At 42.9% G+C, this 11,166-nt stretch overlaps 1 protein-coding gene and 1 pseudogene across 1 annotated transcript in view; both read left to right on the forward strand.

Annotated features, from left to right (window-relative positions):
• Positions 1-637: 637 nt before the first annotated feature.
• Positions 638-1,469, forward strand: LOC105814896 (annotated as a pseudogene).
• A 1,817-nt stretch (positions 1,470-3,286) lies between these two features.
• Positions 3,287-11,166, forward strand: part of ZMAT1 (zinc finger, matrin-type 1) — a 56,865-nt gene continuing 48,985 nt past the window's right edge. The window contains exon 1 of the mRNA XM_012650024.1: positions 3,287-4,075. Coding sequence (XP_012505478.1) covers positions 3,287-4,075 — 789 coding nt within the window. The remainder of the gene's footprint in view (positions 4,076-11,166) is intronic.

Consider the following 11,166-nt stretch of genomic DNA (forward strand, 5'->3'; position numbering starts at 1 on the left):
TTTCAGGTGACTGCGGAATTAAGATGTCACCAAATCTCCTCCAGACACTCTGCGAATAGGAGTGGCCTTCTTTTGGAGTTGGGTGGCCCGAATCAGGCACCCTCGGCACGGCTATAATCCAGGCAGTCTGGAAACGAGTTACAGGAACCCCTGGACACCCAGATCAATTCCCCTATATCGATTCCTGGCTAGAAATTGCCCAAACTCTGCCCCCTTGGGTCCAGTTCTGTGTAGAGAAGGGTCAGAGTAAGGTCCGCTTTGCTCAGAAGCCAAGAAAGTCTCTTGACCCCAACTCCAAGCCCATCCACCAAGGGCCGCTGGAAGATGAACTCCCCCTGCCGCCTCCATGCAATCCCGGTGACCCAACTCCCGGACCCACACTGTTGGCACTGGACACTCCGCCACCCTCAGACCCGCCGCCCCAGATGCCTGATGACCTGGCCGAGGAGACTCTGCCAAGAACCCAGCTCCATCCCTCCAATTGCCAGTCCGTGAAATCAACTCTGGGTTGTCGAGGATAGGACTGTCCAGCAGGGGCTGCCGGTACTCTATTATCAGCCCTTTTCAACTATAGATCTCCTGAATTGGAAACAACATACCCCTTCTTACACTGAAAAGCCACAAGCCATGATAGACAATGCACCAGCAGGCGTCCTCTATCCAGAGACGTCGGCGCAGCGAGCAGCCCCAGATGTTGCGCCTACGCGGCAGCCTCGGGAGTCAGTGCGGCTTCCCGTGCCCCGCGCCCTGCCCCTTGCGCCCCGCGCGTGCTCCCGCCGCGGCGCCTGTGGCAGGCCGAGGGCTGCCACTGGCAGGGACCCGGCGGGAGCGCGCAGCCACGGAGCAGGACAGGGCTGGGGACCGCGCCTTTTGTCCCCAGAGACCCCTGGAAGTGTGGATCGGGTGTGCGGAAGCGGCAGGCAGCCCCGACATGGAGGAGCCAGCGCGCAGAGCTGGCATGGGCCGCGGGTGTGGGGTAGGGGGGCCGCCACTGGGCCGGCCTGGGCGTGTTGCTGGAGCTGGCAGCCGTGCTCCTGACCGCGAACTCAGTCAGTCTGGCGTCGGCTCCTACCCTAGCGGCCGCTTCTACGCCAAGCCACCGCAGTGCATGGACATCCCCGCAGACCTGTGGCTGTGCCACAACGTGGGCTACAAGAAGATGGTGCTGCCCAACCTGCTGGAGCACGAGACCATGGCCGAGGTGAAGCAGCAGGCCAGCAGCTGGGTGCCCCTGCTCAACAAGAACCGCCACATGGGTACCCACGTTCTTCCTCTGCTCGCTCTTTGCGCCCCTTTGCCTCAACCAGCCCATCTACCTGTGCTGCTGGCTCTGCAAGGCTGTGTGCGACTCGTGTGAGCCTGTCATGCAGTTCTTCGGCTTCTACTAGCCCGAGATGCTCAAGTGCGACAAGTTCCCCCAGGGGGATGTCTGCATCGCCATGACCCTGCTCAATGCCACCGAAGCCTGAAAATCTAGAAGATTTTGCGGGAATGAACATCACTCAACTGTTGGAGGTGGCCCAGAAGGTGTACTGGAACCGAGATCGTGTGGCCCAGAGGGAAAGTGAGAAAAAGATGAAACATAAGGCCACACTCCTGGCAGCGGCACTCAGGGCTCCTGTGTCTACCCCAGGGCTCGGTACAAAACCTGGGAGGGGGTCCCGCAGGAAGGGGACACTAAGACCGGACCAGTGCACATACTGCAAAGAGATGGGGCATTAGAAAAACGAGTGCCCACACTGAAAGACTGGCCTCCCCTCAAGACGAGGCCCTCCTTGGGGGTTCCAGATAGAACCGGAGACCCAGTACCTAATTAGCCTCACAGGCGTAAACTCCAAATAGGACCAATCGGACTCCCTCAACCTAGGACCCCGGGAGCCCATGGTCACTGTGGATGTGGGGGGCCGACCTGTAACCTTCATGGTGGACACTGGGGCTCAGCACTCAGTGGTGATCACCCAAATTGCCCCTCTCACAGGGCGAGAGACAACCATAATTGGAGCCACTGGAAATCAGGTAGCCAGGTCTTTCTGCCAGCCCCACTCCTGTCAGCTTGGGGGACATCAAGTAACACACGAGTTTCTCTATTTCCCAGACTGTCCAGTTCCCTTGTTAGGACGGGACTGCCTACACAAGTTGGGGGCCCAAATCACTTTCCACCCTGAAGGTACGGCTGACCTCTCATTGTCGGCCCTGAAGTCCATGATAATGGCAGTCACAGTTCCCAGAGAAATAAAATGGCAGATTTATTCTGACCCCTGGGCCAAGCTTCACGGCAGAGATCATGCAGACTTTAACTAAAATATTAGGAATCAAGTAGAAACTCCATACTACATACAGACCACAAAGCTCAGGGAAAATAGAGAGCATGAACTGGACCCTTAAAAATACCCTTGCAAAAATGTGTCAAGAAACAGGGTTACCTTGGATAAACTTACTTAGTCTAGCATTGCTTAAAGTCAGATGAACTCCAGGGCCGACAGGATATTCACTCTTTAAAATTTTATACGAAAGACCCCTACCCATAACCAGGCAGCTCAAGGAAGATGTCACCCGGATAGGAAAAAAACCCTACACACTCAGCTTATTTCCTCGTCTAAAACCCTGAGTCAGCTTCATCACAATGTTATGGAAAGAGTCCTTGTAACAATGGGACACCCAGCACACACACACCAGCCTAGAGACTCGGTTTGGGTTAAAGATTGAAAAAAAACACCACTAAAAGCCAACCTGGACAGGCCTCCACCCTGTAATCTTAATCATACCCCCTGCTGTTAAAGTTGCAGGGATAGCGCCCTAGATTCATCACATGAGAGTAAAGAAGGCCACACCTGAGGACAACCAAACCTTTAGGCAACAGAACCAAAACCCAGAAGACCCACTGAAGATCCGTTTCCGACACAACAATCACCCAAAGACGGCACCAAGAACCAGATGACTGGACCAGTCTCCTACATCGCCATTGAACTGTTAGACTATTAACCCTACTACTGGGCATTGGACTTTACCCAGTGGCCCCAGAAGACTGGGGGCCAAAAAAAGGACCGTTATTAATCGTCTTATATTAGGCTGTGGTAGGGTCCCTTTTCTGGTTACAATGTTGTTCCACATTCTAATCCTTGTCTGTCTCCCACTTACAGTCATCAATAGCCCTCTCCCTTTCCCTCCAGTATGTATCCAGGACGTCTGAAAATGTGATGATTTAGATGATGATTTTTTACCCTTGATACAAAACTAAAGAGTTTCAGGCTTATACCAGTCTTAAGAGAGTTTGTTACATAGACCCATGGATCTGCACTCAGGGGGACAGAAGATATTGGACAGGTACTATACAACAAAAGATGGGTACGGACCAGACAAAGATAACAGGCCAGAAAAAGGTGTCAGAGTCTGCTGGAGGTATGTTCCAGGGCTCCTCAGTGGAACCCGAAACATTAAAAGTACAAAGAATATGTCAAAGCTAGCTTCAAGGCCCCAGAATACTACTTCACAGCTTCCAGATCCCCCGAGTATAATGAGGCCAATTTCAGGACTCCTGGATACTACTTCTCAGATAGCCAAGTTCCTCAACACCAACCTTAATGCTTTGCCTAATCACACCCTGTATTGGATTTGTCTGCCCCTCCAAAGACGTGTATACTTTGGAGTCCCTGTCCTCTCAGGTTGGAACAATTCCATCAGTTCCACCATTAACCCCAGCAAAACACACCTAGTTGGACCAGTGGCATATAACGTCCATCTGGCTAAGACATCCAACATCACTTGTCTCGTCAACCTAAAAGGAAATAAACCTATAGGGACTCTGCCAGTCAGTCTATGCAGCAACAACCAAACTCTCAACTCCAGTATACACTGTCCGAGAGATGACATGTTCTACATTTGTGGTAGCACTGCTTACCTTTGCCTCCCAGTTAACTGGACTGGGGTCTGCACCCAGATTTTCCTTACCCCAGACATCACTATATACACCACTCCTCAAATGGAGAAGGTTTTAAGTCCCCACCCAAGTGTCCGGGAAAAGCGAGCAGCTCCTTTACTTATACCACTCCTCGTGGGAGGAGGCATCATAGCTGGGGTACAGGCTGGACTTGGTGGATTAGAGACTTCACTACTACCAAAAGCTATCTCAAGAACTAAACAAAGACATACAACAGGTAGCAGATTCCCTAATAACCCTCCAAAACCAACTAGACTCTTTGGCACTGGTTAGCCTCCAGAACAGGCGAGCCCTAGACCTCCTCACTGCAGAAAAAGGAGGGACCTGTATATTCCTAAGAAAAAAATGTTGCTACTATGTAAACCAGTCCAGAATAGTGACAGCCAAGGTAAAAAAATTAAAAGAAAAAGTCCAAAAAAGAAATAAAAAACTAAAACAAACTTAGGGACTCAATCTGGGCCAATGGACTTCATGACTACTGCCCCTGACAGGACCTTTAATGACTATTCTCCTCCTTGTCACTATAGGCCCATACATACTAAGTGCAATTATAAAATTTATAAAAACAAATGTAACTCAAAAGACAACAGCCCACATAATGGCCTTATGGGGCTGTCACCCATTAGAAAATGATGCCCTATAATAGACACATGAAGACAAATGCCTCATGATATCTATAAGGGCATCAAAGGGGGGAATGAAGTAGAAAACTCCACTGACAACTGTCCCTGCTGTCTCCCCAAACAGCTGTCACTCTAGCCTCTGTAAACTGTTTGCAGGCACCAAGGTGGATCAAGACTATGCCCCCGCTAAAGATAACCTCATTGTATCTGTGTCCCACTTCCTCCCTCATTGTAACTATGCCCCACTTCCTAACCTCACTGTAACTGTGCCCCACTCCCCCTTTAACCAAAATGTATAAAAGACTGCTACATTCTTTGTTCGGGGCTCAGAATTTGGGAGGAAAAATCCCTCTCTGAGTCCGCTGGCATATATAAACCTGTTTTGCTATACTTCCTGTGCCTCTCGGTTTGTTCCTGGTCAATTCTGCTGTAACAGTATAATTGGTAGCATCTTTTTATTTCTTAAAGGTAAATGAAAATGATCCATTAACAATTGATGTTATATCATATTTTATATGATAATAAACATTTCTGAAAATTTATAAACATAAATATTTATGTTGGCTACTTTACATATTTTTTAAAATTTAATCCTCAAAATAACTCAGAATGGTGACATTTTGAGTGATTACAAAACTTCTTTATACTTTTCTTCTTTCTTGAATATTTTAATAATGAGCATCTATTTTAGAAAAATGATAAAGTCATTTATCTAAATAAAAAATGAAAATGGTATTTTATTACCATTTTCACACAAGGAAATGAAAGCTCAAAGAACTTAGAGAACTTGCTCCAAATCACATAGCTGCTAAATATTACAGCAAGGATTTGAACCCAAACCTGATTTCAGAGGCCACACCCCTTCCATGATACCCATCCCATCATTGATAAGAGGAGATTGAAGCCTAGAGACTTGCCCAAGTCTCATGTCATTCTTTTACATGCTTTCTAAAACCATTCAGCTTCCAAAGCCATCTGGTAATCACATTTTTTATTTTCAATTTTGATTTTTTTAACTTTTCATAAATTTCTCACAAAAAATGTAAAACTAATACAGAGAATTCTCATATATACTGCACCCAGATTTTCCAAATGTTAGCATCTTTCCCAACTACAGAAAAATTATCTGATTTACAGAAAATTTACATTGGTACAAACTTCTTTAGGGACCCCTAGGATTATACTATTATATCCAATTAACAATTAGGTTGAATAGTGTAATGGTTAAGAGCAGAAGCTCTGTCACCAGGCAGACCTAGCTTCTAGTCCATCTTTGTTATCAGCTAATTATGTGTGATCTTTGGCAATTCATGTAACCTCTGAAATTGTTTCCTGTTCTATAAATTAAAAACATTAAAATCACTTCCCTTAACTATTATAAAGATTAAATTAAATAATATATAGGAATCACTGGCATGTGGTTAAGTCTGTATAAATGTTAAGTGTTACTATTGTTGTCATAGCAATTCTCCTGCATCAGCCTTGTCACTGGCATTGAGGGAAGGATCCTGTCCTGCCCACAGGAAGACAGCCACTACTACATATCAAAGGTCACCCTTATACCCTGAAGCCCACTTGTCCACTGTCTACAATGTAAGGGATCATGGAGCACCTGGCATTGTAGCTCCAAAGTAGGGCCTCACCTGGAAGCCCTGGCTCTCATCTCCCTCACTCCAACACCCCTCTTCTCTCAAGATGTCCCTATCCACCCTCTGTTTCAACCTCGGAAAAGGAAGAGTCTTACATCCAATGTAACTATCTACTTGGGCTATATGAATTCCTGATGGAAAGAGAATTCACTTTTCAAGGCACATAAAGCTCCTTCATTGCTATTAACTAAGGATTAGCTGCAACCTTCCAAAACAGGGGAATAGACAGGAAGGGAGAAAAAAGACAGAGATAGGTAAAAGTGAAGGCAGGTGAAAAGAGGGGAGTGGAAAATAGAAGGTAACATGACACAACATAAATGCACCTAACCAAGAGTTCATTACCATCCTTACTCATGACACCTAAAAATTGTGGTATCCTAAATGGAGTATAACAGTCTGGATATAATGCCCTCAATTCCTCCTGGGTCTGGGCACTGTCCTTCTTTGAAGCTATTAGGCACATTACCTTATTCAGTAAAGCCTCTTGCTAATCTAAGGTCATATTGCAAATATAGTCAATTAAAATCTCCAGATGTGGCTGGTGATTTTGCTCATAGATGCTGCTGCCTAGTTAGAACTTTACTAGCTTGTCCACACTGCAGTGATTTTTTTTAAAAATGTAAAGTCAGATCTTCACCTTTAATCTTGTCTGGTTGCTTTAAGTTTAGCATACCAGACTCAAGGTCATTTTGATTTGTAATCATGCCATATTGCTAGGCCAAATTTTAAGTCATCGGCAAATTGAGAGTATATCATAGGTTAAGAAAGGGAAAAATGATGGATGCACATCCTCTGGGTGTCATAACCCAGACTAGGAATATAACCCCAAAGCAGGGAAGAAAAGATGAGAGTGAGGAAATGATCTGAAGAGGGAAGCAAGCACCATCATACTAGTTATCACTGTAAATCCATGCCCTCTATCCCTCTCCTCTTTCTGCCTGCTCCAGAGACACGCTTTAGAGAATAACCTCCTAATGAAGCAGCTCTAACATTTTATACCCCAAACTATATTTTAGAACACTTCTAGTATGCTATGTCATAGGCACAGCATTTCTACCATTTCCATCTAAAGGGTCCCTTTCTATTTCTCAAGGTTTTAGCAGGAAACCCGTCCTTCTCACTAAGCAGCATTTTCCTAGCCTGGCTCAGAATACATCTGTACTGGACCTCACCGTTTTACTTTCACTGCTTAATACACATCTAACAAGGCCTGATTCTTTAATAACTCACCTGGCACTTACTATAGCTGTATTATACCTGTAAGAATAAATTCCACTATGTCTTCAAAGTCACAAATAACCATTTTGAACAACAGTAGCTTAAAAACATGGCCTACTAGTGCTGCAATAGAAATTTTACCCCAGTCTGGTTGACAGGGAGACTTTTAAAGTGCTTTTAATATTATCATTCATCTGGCCTTGCGTCAACTCAGCTATCATTTCATCAATATTTCAGCATCTTATAAAGCAGGATATCATCAGATACTTTGAAATTGCTATGTTTTAATAAACGTGTACTTTTTAGACAAAATATTCTTTTGGAAGTACTATTTTTATAGTGAACTCATATATATTCCAAATTTTAATTGCTCAATTTTTTTTCCACAGAGTCACAAATCTGTTTTATATTCCAGTAGAAAATTTTATTAGGGACTGGAATCAAGCCACAAAAGTCATAATATTGTTGTGAAATATCTCCCAACCTTGATTTCTTTATGATTACTCTGATTTTTCTCATTTCCTGTGCACTGTAAATCCAAAAGCAAACTGAAAAGCAATATCAGGTGAGGACAGCGTGATGTGGTGAAACATGAATAGTATATGAGTTCTAATCTTGGGTTTGTCACCAAAGTGCCATGCAACGTTAGGAAAGTTTCTTTACCTCATTGGATATCACTGTGAAAGAAGAAATAGTAACTGGGTTATAGGTTAGTTAAGTGGTCACTTTCAGTTGCCTAAGGATGTGTGCTGCTGCCATTTGTGAGTTGCTTGCTTAGTTGTTACCTCAGTGCACTTGTTAGGGGGCTGTCTTTGACTAAGATGCCTTCTATGGTAATGAAATCTTGCTTCGCTTTTCACACTGTGTCTAATGTAGCCTTTCTGTGAGGTTAAAAAGCAGTGACTACCTATATCTCTGCAGATGCTTTCACCAGCCCTCTGCATACTGTCCCTCATTGTCTAGGTGATTATTTACACTAGTCACTGAGGCCCTAGTATCCTGAACAGACATAGGACCACAAGGATCAAGCTTCAAGGGATTATTGCTTATTTTCTTTAGTTTTCTAGACTTGTGGACATCTGTAAAGTTGCAAAGTTGGTAGACCTATGGTTTGGTTTCTATCTTGTCTTCACTTGATATTAATTATGTAGTGGCTTTTGTCTTCAAATATTCTGTACTTATTACATATGTTTAAAAAAAAACTCCAGAAAAATTGAATTTAACAGAGTTTATTTGAGCAAAGAACAATTCAGGAATCAGGCATCACGCAGAACCAGAAGAGGTTCAGAGAATTCACCCAGCAGACTAAGCAGTGAGCTTTTATAGTCCAAACATGGAAGCAAAGAATCACCTGCTTGGCTACAGCTAGGCATTTGCCTTATTTTGGCACGGTCTGATCAGTTGGCTGCCCGTGACTGGCTGAAGCTTGGCTGCTTGTGATCGATTGAAACTTGGCTGTTTGTTACAAAATATACTGCTAAGTTAGGTTTTGGTTTGCTTTTTTAGGTAGAAACTCAAACACAGTTTCAGACCAATGGCCTCCTGCTTTTTTAATTTAATATATGATAAGGTGGATAGTTGGAGAATTAGGACTTATGAGCAACTAAAATCCGTGTACTCTTGGTAGTCACCTTCAACCAAAAGATATGTTTCCCCAAAAACACAAAACTGAATAATGTGCTAACATAGCCGGTCTTTGATTATATGCCTTCAATGATCTCCATTAAACATAAGTCTCCTCATTTAAATATAGGCCTGGACCATTGGACCTAAGGTTAAAATGAGATTTAAAGTCAAAGGTTATACATAGAATGGGCCAAAATTTTGACTAATGTGTGTGTTTCTGAGAACACTGCCCCAAAATGAATCAGAAGTTATTTTTTATCATCTCTCATTAGGAATTATTTATCCTGTTGTTTTTCTTGCCCTTACTTATAGATAATTAAGAGTTAAATGTGTAATTGTAAGCAAAGATGTTATAGGTGATCATGACCAAACCACCCTTTATCAGGAGCTGATTCTAGAACAATTGATTGAATGGTACAGATTTGATTTGATTGTTAAAATAAGTAAAGTGGAATTATCTTTAAAACTGTCTATTATGTTATAGTTCTCCGTTTGGGGGGATGAGAGGCTAGTGGTAAGTCATTGTAAGAGGGTAGGGTTACATCATTCACTCTGAGACTGCTTCCTGAAACTTAGGAGAGCCACTTAATCCCTGAAACTTGATTTACTCTTCTTTTTTCTTCTAACTCTGCTCCAGATTTGAGCACCAGGCCCTAGGCAAGATTGAAGAAAGAAAGGGTCCAACAGTATCCTACATCAACTTCTTCAATGTCAGTGAAGACTGGAGGAAAAGGCAGCCAAATATCTATACTCATTTGACCAGGCATGTGAACACTATCAGAAATGACACTGAAGGACAAACTCTTCTTAGGGGTGAAAGACAACTCAAAGGTATGGATAGCCCTACTACTCAGGTTTTTGTAGCCATCTTTTCCAGGAGCAAGCCAAGGATGGATTTTACAGCTAACAATCTCATCCATACTAGTTCATTACCAAAATAAGCATCCTTTAACCATTGGAGTAGTAGTATGGGATTTTGTTCCAAAAAGACCCAAGCTGCAGTCCTGATTCCACCATTTATTAGATATTTGAGTTCAACAAAGTTACTAAATTTTATCATCTGTAAAATGGGAATTATGATATCTACTAGATAGGATTGTTATGAGAATTAAACAAGGTAATGAAGGTAAAGTTAGTGGCATGTAGTAGACACAGAACAAACTTTAGTTTTCTTCCTCCACTTGGCCATTTATAGCTTAAAATAATGCTGAGTATTTCAGATACTGTAACTCGATATAGCAAAGAAATTTCTTTGATTATCACGAAGTTACCACTGGTCTTATGAATATGTAGATTTGGCATATGTATATTTCACAATATTAAATTAGTTAATATCATTAATAGGTAGGTATTGACTGGTTGTGGTGTCAACCTAAAAGGAAGAGGCTGAGGCACAAAATATGATTTAAAGGTTTGCTTGAGCCAAAGTGAGGACAGCTGCCTGGGACACATTACCAAGTTGCCTTGGGAAATGCTCTTTCAGCCTTTGTTATAAGAAGGTTTCAAAAGACAAAGTGAACAAGGAGTGGGGTGATACAAAGTTGTTCGACAGGAATACCACTGGTTTACAAAAATAACTTTGATCAGTGATTGGCTATACATTGTTGAACTATAAGGTATTAATTATGGTGTCTAGCACATAGCATTTTATGGCTACTTGGTGTTAGTTAGTCTAGAGCCCATGTAGCGAGTGGCTTTAAGACATAATTATTTAGATCAAGGGGGAATAGTATGATTGCTGTTTCATTCCAATGCCTCTATGGACCTGAGAGGCTTACATTCCTCAGATAAAAATTTTTTCTTCTTTTTTTTTCTTACCACAATGGTGAGGTCAATAGTCTAGCTCCACATATAAGGCTTACTTAGGATAAGGCCAACTAATCACTTTTATATAACTGACAATCCACACAATTCTATATTTAGCATACAAATATATTTTCTGTTGTCATCCTGAAATAATTGAAAGGATCAGAATCCAGTTTTAAGGAATTGATTCAAGTGAAAAGCTGGGAATGGCCATCTGGGAAACATGGACTCCAGAGAAATGGAATCAGTGCTCCAATGTTAAAAGTTAAGGTTTTCCTGGCCGGGCACGGTGGCTCACGCCTGTAAT

This window comes from Propithecus coquereli, unplaced genomic scaffold, assembly GCF_000956105.1.
Source record: "Propithecus coquereli isolate 6110/MARCELLA unplaced genomic scaffold, Pcoq_1.0 Scaffold31, whole genome shotgun sequence".
NCBI classification, from domain to species: domain Eukaryota; kingdom Metazoa; phylum Chordata; class Mammalia; order Primates; family Indriidae; genus Propithecus; species Propithecus coquereli.